The sequence below is a fragment of the Barbus barbus genome (assembly GCF_936440315.1).
Source record: "Barbus barbus genome assembly, chromosome: 18".
NCBI lineage: Eukaryota > Metazoa > Chordata > Actinopteri > Cypriniformes > Cyprinidae > Barbus > Barbus barbus.
Window position 1 is genome coordinate 19,348,563 of NC_136746.1, and position 14,799 is coordinate 19,363,361.

At 38.2% G+C, this 14,799-nt stretch overlaps 1 protein-coding gene across 1 annotated transcript in view; it reads left to right on the top strand.

The window, feature by feature from the left end:
* zmiz1a (zinc finger, MIZ-type containing 1a) overlaps positions 1-14,799 on the top strand; it is a 125,540-nt gene that overhangs the window by 82,144 nt on the left and 28,597 nt on the right. The window contains exons 5-7 of the mRNA XM_079440061.1: positions 2,822-2,941; positions 8,140-8,253; positions 12,484-12,589. Of these exons, the coding sequence (XP_079296187.1) occupies positions 2,873-2,941; positions 8,140-8,253; positions 12,484-12,589 (289 nt within the window). The 5' untranslated portion in view covers positions 2,822-2,872. The remainder of the gene's footprint in view (positions 1-2,821; positions 2,942-8,139; positions 8,254-12,483; positions 12,590-14,799) is intronic.

A 14,799-nucleotide genomic window follows, 5' to 3' on the forward strand; every position in this document is an offset into this window, starting at 1 on the left:
CCTTTCATAAGATTAAACAACGGCTTTCCACAGTGTTTTTTATACTTCACTTCCTTGCTTTTGTTTTTGTTCTGACAATATGAATTATGTCTGGTCTTGTTCATCTGATATGATTTATCCTACTGTTTTTTGAGGGTAAGGTTCTGTATCCTGCTGATTTTTTTTTTCTAAAACCTGGATGTCATTTTTTTAAAGGTTTGATGGTGTGAATTCCATAAAATATTATGCTTTATGAAACTGATATTGTTTAATTAAAACAGTGATTAGTGTCCGCAATATTTTTTATCAATATTTTTTATTCACAGTTGTCAACTTAAATGATTTTTTTGTAGCATGTTTTTTTTAAGGCATACACACACAGAAACACAAATAATATTATATTTAATTATTTATTCAGCTAATAAGAAACATAATGGGTATTTAATCTTATAATTATTCTTATTTTATATGAAGAAAATGTGATTTGAGTTGGATAGGTCCAAGAGCAGTTAAATACTGTGAAATTCTTCCAGCATGGCCAAGTATCTGACTGTAAACTTTTTGTTTGGAGTGACTCCATGGCCAGCTTCTGCTTCTCTTTGAATAATGAGAACAAGAGTTTGTTTTCATTGAGGTAGTTGGTGTGTTATATAACTGGTGTTTTTCCAGCCTTCATTGCCTGAGGGGTGAGAGAGTGACAGAGGGAGAGCGAGAGGGATGCGTGATCAAGCTGTGTGGAGTTTTGGACTCTGCTTTACAGCTCTTTGACGTCATAGATCAGGATGTTCAGCTGCTGCTGTAAAGATGTTTTCATGTCATCATCGCCCTCTTGAAGCCCATAGCTTAGAGTTTGCACACCAAACAAAAGCCATGTCACGAGAAGGAGGAGGAGAGTGAGAGCACTCTTTCTTCCCGTCTCTCTTGTGCTCTCACTGCTGGTAGCTGGAGGTGAGAGTGACAGCAGGGTAAAGAGGGAAATAGTTAATCAATAGCCACAAGGTCAGACAGGCGAACCTCTGGTTTGAGCTTTCCCTGTTAGTGGTTGGAGCAGAGGATTTGTAGCGCTTGTAAAGGCTTAAAGGAACACTCAGCAGTTATTTGTGGTGGTGCTGATGGTCAGGGTGGCAGGACCGCAGTGTGAGAGAGAGAGAGACACCTGCTGGCCTTTGACTGTCACTGCAACCACACCGACCCAAATCCTGTCTGAGCCTTTTGCCAAATTAGCATTACATTTACTCATTGGGAGACGCATATGTCTTGAGCGATTTCCATTGCTTAAAAAAAACCATCAGCTCGCATGTTGTCTACGCCCTTGCTGTTGCTAGTGCTGTGATTTATAGTGTGAAAAAATTATTTATCCATATTTTGTTGTTTTCCAGTGAGTGTGCGTATATATCTGTGAAGAAAAACTGCTTATATAGTTTTTATTTTTATTTTATTTTTCAAGCATATACTACAATTCAAAAGTTTTTTTTTTTTTTTGTTTTTTTTTGGAAAATGAAAATAGAGAAATGATTTAATTCAGCATTGTTGAGGATATATTATTTTAAATACATAATATTACTGTTTTACTGTGTTTATGATCAAATAAATGCAGCCCTAGTAAGAATTGGAGACTTGTTGTTGAATGGTTCTGTAAATCTAACAAAATATAGTTTCTATGCTTTGAAAAAAAAAGATAATTAAAAACAATAAGTCTTGTTTACAGAGAACAATATTTTCTTCTTGGGAGAAAAATATATTTACTATAGGATAGAATGTATTATATAATATACTAATTTTTTTATTTGAGAATTATTGTAATATTTTTACTCAATACAAATACTGATAAATATATACATTTTTGCAGTGTTTTCCATTTCTTGTACATTTTCTGGAGATTTTTGGCTAAAATGGGAGCAAGTTGTGCTTTTTTATGACTTCGAGGTTGTGAGTTCAGCACACTTCCATTATGCAGGTACCAGGCCTATGTCGCCTCATCCGTGACTTACATGCTTAAACATTTCATGCGGGCTTAAGAAAGCACTCTTAATACCTGTCCCGACATCACTTCCTGAAATGCACTGTCTGCTTTAACATATATAGGGCACTATCTAACCCTCCTGAGAGCCAGAGACGCTCCCCGTCCTGTCACGCATACAGCCAAAGTATTTGAAGAGAGCTTTATCAGACCGCTGCAGTGGGTGGTGGGGGAATTTTGCCGTCTGCCTGTTTTTGTTTTTTTTCCACATTTGTGCCTTGGAATTTTAAGAGTGATGGTGGTGAAGTGACCAGATGAGAGATGAAGTCCTGACGCTCCCGTTCCTCACCAATTAATCCTTCCGCATGTCGGCGCAGTGAGTTACAGCGCTGGCCACGGGGCCTTGTGTTTATTTGCCAGCGAACGCAACTGTAAATCATCCTGCAGCAGCTAAATTGATAACCTTGAATGTAAGGCCTGATACCTTTAACAGCGTGTAATAGACACACTGATGGGGTTCAGGCATTTGCAGAGGTCTGATTAGAGTGTAATTGGTCACAGTTCTTCCTTTCAGCACACACTCTTATCTCTGCTTCATGCTTACTGAGTTGTGCTGTTTATTTTGCTAACATTTTTTTGAAGATCACAGCTGTACTTGTAAGAAACTGAGAGGAGTGTCAGAGTTACACTGGAGCGACTTTGTCAACATGAAAGATGGATGGGACGGCTCCTCCTCACCCACTACTGAAATGTCATTTGAGCGCTCAGTGTCTTTCAGGGCCTCATAAAGCGTGTGAGGAGATCACAGATCTGCGCTGAAGTGCTCTCCCGTTTTTCCTCTCAGCCTGACACACTCCTCTCTTTTGTCTGTCCATTTTTCAGAGAGAAGAACTTTAATGGCTTCTAGGTAGAGAGAAAGAGGCAGCAGTCAAGATGAACTCGATTCCTTCGATGGACAGGCACATACAGCAGACCAATGACAGGCTGCTGTGCATCAAACAGGTGAGGAGAAAAGCACCACAGTGACACCATGGCCGTGTCTGTCTGTCTGTCTGTCTGTTCATTGTTCTAAGGTCTCCCACTGCCTCTCTGATGGTGATCTGTAGTTTTCCATTAGCTTGGCTCATATCAGGTTGCCGAATATGGTTGGAGTCTGAACCCTTTTGTCCTCCTCGGCTGTTTTCCAAGCATCTCCTATCAGCCGGCTCTTGTTTTTGTGTACACAAACACAGGCGCGCTACTTAGCTGTCTAGATGCAGACATGCCGTAGGCTTCTTTTACTTTTAAATTGAACTATTTATACTACTGTTCAAAGGTTTGGGCACCGTAATATTTTTTTAAAAAGGAAATTAATACTTTTATTCAGCAAGGATCAAGAGTGAAAGTAAAAACAATTATAATGTTATAAAATATTAGCATTTTAAATAAATGCTGTTTGAAAAAGCTTTATGAGGGGTTTCACAAAAATGGAAAGCAGCACAACTGTTTTAAATATATAAATATCTCTATAATATTTATAATAATGATATTGCTAATAATAATAAAAAATAATAATTATATTGTATTAATACTTATAATAATAATTAATATTATGATTATATTTAATAAATAAAAATAATAATGAGCACCAAGTCATCATTATAATGGTTTCCGAAGGATCATGTGACACTGAAGACCAATAATGACTGCTAAAAGGTCAGCTTTGTCATTTCAGTAATAAATAACATTTTAAAATATATTAAAATAGAAAACAGTTACTTTAAATTGTAATGCTATTTAACCATGTTATTATTAAAACATTAAAAATTCTTACTGAACCCACACTTGAGTGGTAGTATAATAGTATAATGACTACAGGTTAACCCAAAACATAACGCTATACCTAAATTAAGACTTTTTACATTTCCCCCTATTGATTTGTGAAATCATTTCCCTTCTGAGTCACAGACTCATGCTAACAGTGTTTCTAAACCCTAAACTGTATCAGTAGGTATCAGTGCATTTAAAGCAAAGATTTGACTGATTTAAGAGCACTACAGTTTATGAAAACCAATTCAAATGTCTTTGTTTTAATATATCAAAGAGGACATTTGAAAAAAAAAAAAAAATGGCACTCACAACTATAGCCAGACACACACAAGTAGGTATGACCCAAGGCTATGTCTTGTGATTCTAGACTTGGATAATTGCAGTGTGCTGTGTAGGTGTGACGTTTTAAATCTCTCGATAGATTTATGGAAATATTTGACATGCCAACTTGTGTATTACAGACAGTTCAGCATTTTTCATGTCCACACAGATTTCCACTAGGCTTTGTTGTCTCTGCATCAATTAGGCAAGTCTTAGCGCTAATAAGATCATGTCTACAGCATGTAAGAATCCATTGAATTTCTGAGCCTATTTAATTGGTTACAGATGACACTGTTATCTCTGTTTTGCATAGCAGATTGAGTCTGATTAAAGCTAAAGACAAAACGCAATCGATTGCTGCTCATTAATCATATCGATATGGCACATTTAGTGTGATGAGAGTCGTCAGTGAGCTCAATTTAAGCAGACTTAAGAGATTTGAAAGTATGCTTTATCATTTTATGTCCACGTACAACAGTAATAATGTTTTGCACAGAACACAGTAGTAGTCTTAGAACAGACTGTACATTTAAAACTTCCACATGTAAATGACCTCTAGTTTACATGGAAATGCCAATACCTTGACAATTTCTAAGCGTTCTCTTGTTTGTGACATCAATATGTCAAAAACCTGATACTCTTTCAATCTAATAGGGGTGTTTCCTTTCCTCTCTGTCCCATTTCCCTCTTTTCATCATTCTGTCATCCTGTCACTCAATCATACGCTTGCCTGTCATGGAATCTATTCTTCCTTCAACTTTACTCAGTTGGTTATAATGACAGTAGTGTAAAACATTATGTCCAATCTCATGACTAACACCCACATGAAGCCATCAGCATGTTGTGATTGTAATGTCGATCAAACAGACCATTTTCTCTCTTGACTTCTTTGACTTTTTTTCTATCCTTATACTGCCAGACTCTCGCACTGCCATCTGACTTTCATTTACAGAGCCCTTCCTACAGAATTCCTCTGTTTTCCCATCGCAGACTTCCTCACCAGCAGTTAAAGCCCGCACACTGAGCAGTCGGCAGCCAATAGCTGTCAATCACACCTCTTCTGTCTGAAAACAGCAGACTGACATCACAATCAACTCAAGTCCAACTGGTGCATTGAACCGAATCACACACTCACCCAGATCAATTTTCCCTACAAATTGTTGTTGTTTATTTTAACTGTATATTATGCATGTATATAAAAATACTCAGAACATTAAGTAAAATTGTGGCGTCTGAGCTTAGTGTCCCCATTTTCTTTTCCCTATTTGTTAAGCTTCAATTTATTCTGCTAACTAAAACTAAAGCTCTTATCATTCACAGTGTTTACCTTTGAATGCATGATAAACGTTCGGATGATCAGAACAATTCTCTTGGCTCATTCTCCATCAAGAACATGAGGAGGAATTTAATGATTAGAAATAATAAGTGAAACATGGCACAGCGACTCAAGTTTAATTAGTCAGTCTTTCTTTTCTTTTTTCTTCTTAAGAAGAAATTATCATTCACATGGAACATGAATACAAATTTGCTGAAGAGTATTCTGATACTGGAGGAGGCGGTTATTCATGGTCCATGTCCCGTGTAGGACTGATGAAATGAGCTTGTGCTCAGGGATTTCCTATGACAGATTAGCTGATGAGAGAAATTGCCCTTAAGATTTCAAGATCCTGACCTTCTTTTTTTGTCTTTTGTCTGAGTGTAGTATTGAATGCCGGTTGAATAATTTGAATATTCCTTCCCATAAAATTTCCTAATATGAGTTTTATTTTCTTAATTTAGTCATTAAAATTTAGTCAATTTAGTCATATCCTGTACTTTTTTTTTCTATTTTACTGCACCACATACAAGAATATATTTTTACAAAATAATTTAAAATTATAGAAATATATTATAAATATGCGTTTATATTAAACGGACCCCTGATATTTCCAGGTTTTTCATGTATGTGTGTGAACTGTGTATGTGAATATTCTTATGGTTGGGACATATTACTTCACAACGATTCATTTTTGCAGCTTAGTTCCTAAAACTGGACTGGGAGGACAGCAAGAAAGGAGCAAGAAAAATCTTAGTTTCCGTTATACAGCGACTGTAATACAGTGATATTGTAGTATAGATCATCAGAAGTGTAGATGTTCAGGCCTGGTCAAGCAACGTGACTTTAATGCCTCTGGAGTGACTGATCATAACACACAGAGCTGCCCTGAGGTGGAGAGGTCCTGTTTGGACACCACATGCTTAGCAGGGGAAAGGTGGAGTGCTGAGATTTGGCTGCTGTTGCGTTAACACCTGTGTTGTGATCCTGCCAAAAACCCTTCACTGCTGACACACAGCTCCGAGTGCCCACCATCACAACAGCAAGCTTTCCATCCCCTCCTCTCTTTCCTGATAATCGTGCGGTCGGAGCCAGACACCAGAATGTCCGCTTAAACAAAGAATTGCCTCCTTCAAAATGGAGATTCTTTTCCATCAGCCTTTTGCGGCGAGAGGGGGAACATTTTCTACCCGCATATCCCTTATGGTGTGCAGGATTTACTCAGCGGGGTTCTGCGGCAGTAGACATTGGCTCTTTGTCAGATGAGCTCTTTGTCAACACACACACACACCAAATTCGCTCATTCAAATGGCGACCTCTGCCGCCCTCGGAAGACAATGCCGCTTCCTCACTGCGAGCCGGGGAAGAGGAGGTGTCCGTCGGAGTATAATGGTCTTCAAAGTGCGCAGTCTCCTCCTCAGAGCGGCCAAACAGCGCTGGAGCATTAAACGTGCAAAGGCTCTGAAGAGGGTGTACAGATTGCTCGTTTGTTTAAATTTCTTGTCATGTCTTGTGCGCCACCGGTCGCTGGAGATTTTGGGTGGGGGGAGGGCGGTCCTGAGGGGAGGATAAACAACCTCGGCGCTCAATAAATAAATAAAAAATCGTAGGGAAAAGAGAATAAGCCTCTTCTCATTCAATTCTGCCACAAAGCCCGCTGTGCTCGCCTTATTGGCCGGCCCTGCTTGACTATTGCTTTCAGAGGTGCAGATCTATTACATCTTAGTGGACAAAAGATGATGAAGAGTCTGGATTAAGATGCACTGTGGTGTGTGAGGAGGCCTTGAAGCACACTGAGCTCTTTGTCAGGAGGGTGGATCTGTCCCAGAATGCACAGCTGCGTTCAGACCAGGAGGCCTTGGGTTACCGGCTGGGTTCTTGCAGGGCTGTGCAGATGCACCGAGTCAAAGGGCAGGAGGAGTTGGAGCACTTGGCTGACTGAAAACGATATCCACTTTAAGATCAAAATACCACCCCTTGTTGAATACTGGTAGTGAATATGCCATAAAATGTATAAGGAATATGGTATAAGATTCAGAAACGAGCAGAATCAATTGAATGATTAGTTTTTTGGTTCACATCCTCTCAAATGTGTATATATATATATTTATGTATATATAATATTCATTAAATATTTTTCAGCAGGTTTTCAAGTGCTTCTGTCTGTTTAAAGAAATATTCTAGAATAGAACAAAGTCAAAATTATTTTCTTTTTTTCACATAAATTAATTTTGACATGTCCCTCAGTATGTAAATAAGAACACATTTCAGAGTTTTTAATTGCAGTTTTAATATGAATCTATTAATAAGTAATAGCTGTTGTAAAAATTATCATGTTCAATTTTATGATACATTAAATATCATTGATATATCAAAGATTTTCCTGTGTGATTTTCTTCTGTGGAACATAATAGAAGATCATTTCAAATTCTGGACAGAATTTCTTTTTTGATTTAAGTTTTCTAAATCATCATTTAGTGGAATGATTTTTTTAGGTGGATAAACATACTAATATTATGCTTATCTTGAATTCCTGCATATGAAGTTTTAGTATGATTAGAGTGTTATGATTTTATGTGATATTTATGTGATGATAACATGTCGTGTTGGAATATTATGGTTATGTTTTCACAACAGTGTTGAATATTGAATATTTTCGGTGTTTATTTTTATTGCTAAAAATTAAGTTTTTAAATATTGATTTTCCCTCTAGATTTTAATGTTGTAAAATTTGTGATTTCTTCTGTTGGAACAGCACTTACAGAATCCGGCCAATTTCCAGACCGCGGCCACGGAGCTACTGGACTGGTGTGGAGACCCACGAGCCTTCCAGCGGCCATTTGAGCAAAGCCTTATGGGATGCTTGACGGTAAGACAGCAGCTGCTCAAGTCTTGTCCTCATGTCAGGGGCCAGTGACGAAGGTTAAAGCAACAGTCACGCTTCACGTGTCCCTCTGCCCACCCACTAATCTCTCTCTCTCTCTGTTTCTTTTCCTCCCTCCTGTAACCTCTGCCTGAGACTGAGACTGGTGTTTAAGGTTTTTTTCTTTTTTTTTAAATACCTTCTCCTATCTCGCCATGCAGAATCAGGTATAATTAAACCATTAGTAAGCTGAACTTTTCACATTTAGTTCTGTTTATTGATGCTAGTGGTGCTGAACATACAGTAGGACACTCGCCCCACATTCTCCATGACAGTCATTGATTATGGCATACTGGGAGGCTCTCAGAATATACTTGTTCTAGCTAGACTTACATCAGGTGTCTTTGCTGAGATTTTTTTTTTCTTAAAAATTTGCTATCGTATGTCATAGATCAGTGCCTCTCAACCAGGGGCCAATATAAGTCTTAAAATAATTAAATTTATTTTGCTTAATTAAAATGCTAAACATTAAACTGACATCATATTTTAGAGTTTATTTATTTTTATTACAACAGAAGCATCAGAGGTAAATATAAGCTTAGATACGAGGACCTCCAAATATTGTCTTGGACAAAGGCAAAAAGTTTGTAAAACACTACCATTTTGTAGTATAAATAGTTTAAGAAATATGGTTACACTGAAAGTTCCCCAAAAAGTGTGTGGAATGTTGGACTCTTCATGCACTCAACTGTCGCAGCTTTCCTTGCGTATTGCGTATTGGAGGACAAAATAACACTTACACTAGATGGTAGAATGCAATGCATAGTGTATAGTGCCTCATGTGGGACATAACTCTCAATTAATCTTGTACTAATATTTAGAGCCTTTGGATATAAATGACACCTTTTTGTCAACAATAATGTAATTATTCTTTAAATACCACCCTTCACACTTTAAAACCCATACTTAAACTTCCATTAAGTTATTGATTGAATCCCTTAATAGCTTTTTATGAGCATTTTTTAATGAATGAATGTACATTACCAGTCTGGAATAATTAAGATTTCTTAATGTTTTTGAAAGAAATCTCTTATGCTATTCAGCAGCAAAAACTCTTTTCAGCATTGGCAATAAGAAATGTTTCTCCAGCACCAAATCAGAGTACTATAATGATTTCTGAAGGATCATGCGACACTGAAGACTGGAGTAATGGCTGCTGAAAAAATCAGCTTCGTCATCAGAGGTATAAATTGTATTTTAAAATAGAAAACACTTATTTTAAATTTTAATGTTTCATAATATTACTGTTTTACTGTATTTCCGATCATATCAATGCAGCCTTTGTGAGCATAAGAGACTTCTTTTAAAAAACATTAAAATATGTTAATTACTCAAAATAACTGATAGTGTACATGCAGTTTTATGTCACAGCTCAGGATAGTCACTAATGAAAGGTTTGGGGCTGTTGAGGGTTTTTTTGTGTGTGTGTTTAATGTCATTAAACAATCAGTATTTTAAAGTTATATAATTTTTTTGATTGGTCACATGGCATTAGCTCAAATCAACCTGACTAACCTGACTGTATCACAAAGGTGTCTCTGCACCAGCCGAGCTCATGCCTTCGAGATGAACGGGAATGTTAACGGACAGGTTTCTCCAGGTATTCCAGACCGCCTTGGTGCTGCTGCTACTGCACAGCTCTGACAGCCTGAGTTTGGTTCAGCCTCTCTCTCTGGAGTTGGTGTCGTGTGTAAATGACAGTGTGTCCCCAGACACCATCTTCACACGCGTTCACTCCGAAAGGATGTGCAGTATGTTTGTGCTCTGTATGTTGTAATTAATTTGTCTGATGCATTGTGGGTCCCTCAGAGAGCAGCGGAGAGGTTCTTCTCCCCAGGTGAGGATGGTGGTGAGATGAAAGAACTGGGGAGATAAGAATGCTGGCTGACAGATGTGGACATGTCTTACACATTTCCCCTCAGGCAGCAGGTAGCTCTCTGCTCTCCGCAGACCTGCATATGGAGCTGTTCTTCCATTGTCTCCCAGCTGCACAATATCAGCTCTCAGCCAAATGATAAATGACATCTCCAAACTGTCAGTAGCTTTAGCAATGACAACTTTCTCTGCTGTCCCACTGTCTTTTCTTGTCAACCCGGCATATCTGCAGTGCTATGGGCCTCGCTTTGGAAAGAAATAAATGGCCATTTTTGTCTTTTGTATTATATTGCACATCACTGTTTGTGTGCCTTCGGCCCTTTAGCAAAACTGTAACCGAGAAGATTTGCGTGGCTCAGTGATCCTGATATTTTTTTCTGTTGAATCACTTAATATTTTAGGCCTGCGTTCTGAGAAGAGAGATTATGTGGAAAAGGCTTATGTGAGGATGCATTTCTAAACGCCAGTGGAATCTATACCAGCCCTCGTGGCAGCAAGCCTGGCTGCTGCGTTTGGCAAGTGCAGCTGCAGAAGGGAAATTAAAGTTTGGCAAGAGCGCAATGGCGCTGCCTGTCCAAAACACTGGATGATTTTCAGTTTCATAGATGCCATTCTAGAATCCCGTTAAGCTGTTATTTGACCATTAAATCATGAATAGAGATCTGTCAGCGCAGGTTTGATTTGTCATTTTTGTTTGCATCGCCTTGGTAGCAGATGTATGACAATTTATGATTAAGAAGAGTCGCGATTGCACCCCATGTGGAACACAAATTGCACGTCAAGCGCCGGGTGTTAAGAATTGAGAAGGATAGTAAGTGGATAAATGCAGCGCACAGCTGCAGCAGTGTGATACATGAGTCATTAAAGATCATGTGCAGCCTCGTTCAGATTTTACAGCAGATATTACAAAAGGTCGAATGCCTCTCGTTTTATATTGGTTGTCTTTTTTGATGGATATAATAATAGCGATTGAAAGGGGAGATGAAATGAATTCTTTCAAATTGAATGTTATTCAGAGCAATATTTAAACTCATAACTTTAAAATGAAAAATAGGCACCTTAACCACTGTAAAAAAAAAAAAATAGAAATTGTCATTGTCAGCCTGTGGTCTAAAGAATATAAGTGTTCCTGTTGTATCATTTTAATGGAATAGGTTATAATTTCTGTATTTACTCAACTTTGTGCTTTTCAAATATATGATATGTTTGCTATTTTTCATATAATGAAAGTGAATGGGGACCAGGGCTGTAAAGCTCAAAAAAAAAAATTCTTCACAGAGAGGGACTGAATAAGTTTTACTTGGTTCCTTACACAAAGTTACTGCATTATTTGACTTGGAATATACAGCCCCAGTATCCATATGGATTGCTGTTATGGCACTTTTTGGTAGTGGTTTGTCATTTTTGAAGTCTGATAACAACTTTGTCACCATTGACTTTCATTTTATGGAATAGAGCAGCTTGGACATGTCTTTTTTGTGTTCTATGATAAAAGTCCGTCATGCAGGTTTGGAACAATATGAGGGTGAGTAAATTACATTTTTGGGAGTTTAGTCCCTTTAAGATATTCAACAGGTAAAGCCAGAGTTATGTATTCTGTGTGTACCATTGTCACCTACCATCTCTGTCTTACATGTGGCTTTAGGGTTTTATTTACACGCTTTTGAATAGTTTCGCAAAAGATCACAAGATGCTTTGAAAGAAGCTGGAGTTGCGAGTTCAAGGGGCCAAGTGCAGGCTGTGGTCTCTGCGGATCAGGGTATTCAGAGAACAAACACAAACGTCTGCGCACCAGTCACACAGATCTCTAGGGAAAGCTCATCAATCGTACCCTGCAAATATCAACACAGTCTTAACACTATTCTGCATCAGTGGAGGTGGCTGTTTTATCTTAGAATACATTATTCATGCACATATATAAATATTTGATATGATTGCACTAAAAAAGGGAAATTGCTCTTTTATGAGTAGTTTTTGGAGAGAGATTTGGTGTACAAGGAAGAGGGGGTGGTAGCCGGGTGATGCGAGTATACCGCTGGTTCTCGCTTCTCTCATGGGAGTCTGGGGTAGAATTTTAAGGAAGCTTAATTGCACATAGCTCATGTAGTCTATTGAAAAATTCAATAGCCTTAATGCTAAAGAGTGTGTTTAGAACATTTCAGCTTGATTTTTCTTCAGTCTTTTAGCCGAGAACTCTGTTTGCACCTCTCTTGTGAATGCAAATAATGGATACACGCATGCAGATGAAGCATGCGAATACACAAAGACCCATTTTAACGCTCATATGGTCTCTTTCCGCAGGTTGTAAGTCGCGTGGCAGCGCAGCAGGGTTTCGACTTGGACCTCGGCTATCGGCTCCTGGCCGTGTGTGCGGCAAACCGCGACAAGTTCACCCCTAAGTCGGCAGGTGAGAACCGCTTCTCTCATTGCGATGTTTCTTCTCACTCATCATTGCTACAGACACTCTGCCTGTAATGAATCCACATTTCTCATTTAGCGATGTGACAGGAAATCTTTTAATTGCGGAATTATGCAATCACAGCGCACGGCCATGCATTAGCATCCTTTCACATTCCTTTGTCCGACACTCACTCATCTCCTTAAGACGATTTAACTTCCCGAGGTTGTCTTTTCCTGCCTGATTTTACACGTGGAGCTCTCGGCATGCCAGAAACACCCCCGAATAATTCATTGATAAGCCGCCAGAGTTCACTTTCCAACAATCATCCATCAGCAAAGCAGCATCGCTTTGTAATCAGCTCAGTTTGAAATCCTGACCTTCTCAGCCAAAGCTGAGTGTCCTGTTCTTGTACATTTGTCAAAGTGAATTGCGGACGGGCATCAGCCAAACAGAGATAGATGGCCCGCAAACGCCGGGGTTGAGGTGTGTGAGTGTACTTCATTTGAGAAAGGCCTGACATGGCTCGCTGTTGAGAATGAAGATAAACTGTCCATTTGAACCGTGGTTACTGTGGGACACCTTGGGCCTTCCAGAAACATTTTTTGTTCATATTTTTCTTTTTAGACCACTGCAAAAATTATTTTCTTAATTCATATTTTTGTCTTTATACTGGAAAGCAGTGTTATTTTAGCAGTATTTATATACTGTTACAGTATTTTTTGAAATAGCTTTGATTTTTATGCTTTCAGTTTTCATTTCAGTTTTAGTATGTGTTATGTTTCTTCTTATTAGTTTTCTTTCTTATTAGTTTTTGGGTTTATCTCTAATTATTTTTTTTAGTCGTTTTATTACTTGAACTGATATACAGCTTTTTTCAGTTAGTCACAAAGACAACATTTCTCTCTCTTTTAAGTTTTTCATTTAATGTTTATTTTTATTTTATTTTTTTATTTCAGTTGAAACAATGATTATTAATAATTAACAATAACAGTAATATTTATTTCTTTATTTATATTATTTTTTACTTTTTAATTTACTTTTAATTCCCAGTAATTAAACTTGCTTTAAGGATGTTCAGAACTTTGTACTCGATAACAAGACAAAAATACTGATTAATAAATGTATTTTTGCAGTAAACAGCTGAGATAGTGGCAGTATGCTGTTAGTAACACTCACGTGGCTTGTTTGATAGCGGAAATATTTATCTGTTTCAGTGATGTCTCCAATATTTCAAATCAAGCAGAGTTTATACCAGTGGTTGCATTCAGAGCAGCGGTTGATAAAGAAATGGCTGGAAGCAGATATGACTCAGACTTCCTCTTTCTCAGTGCATCATGGGGGCATCCATCTTACCTCTATCATAAGGGCGTCTGCCACCGCAGACACACAGACGACAGTGGCTGGGCTCAGTCTCATAAACCCATCTTCCGTCCCTCTCGTTTTCTGTCCTCCTTGATGCCACACACTCTTTCTCTCTTTATCTGTCTACATCCATCACACAAACACACTCAGAAACAGCGAACGGAAAAAAGAGAGAGAAGAGATATATGCACGTCAGGCCAGGGATTTGTCGAGAAAGTGCAGCCCCAGCGAAAACCCAGTGACAGGCAGGATGGCGACAGAGGGGCGGCCACCCGACACCACACAGCGGAGTTCAGTGTGTCTGGCGCGCTCAGAGCCTGAGAGAAGCGAGACACTCCCACATTACACGATCAATGCACAATCAGGCGGCCACGGAGAGCCAGTCACCGGCTGCAAGATGAATCCGTCATGTTTTGCTGTCTCTGTGATATACAGTGCAGCTGACACTTGGCTGTGAGGATGGCCAAATGTCATCCATTTGCACTTAGAATTACACTTTTATTTGCGTCTTGTAAAAGAATGTTAAGTACCTGTAATGGATAAACGCCAGATGTCTTGTAAGATATAGTAAAGTAATTCATATATTTATGCTTTGAGCTCTTGTTAATGTTACATTTCAACAGTTATAGTGCTATAAAATGGTCAATTGGAGTCCTTTGTTTTTTGACACTTGATGTAGGCAAATCTAACACATTTGCTTGAAGTATGTATTTTTCAATGAAAAATTTGATGAGCACACATTTATCATCACAGCAAAACACTTAATCAATATATTTGTCTTGTTTTCCAATATATATATTTTAAATTCTGAATATGCATAAAACAAGATACATTTTCAAATTGTTAATTGTTTT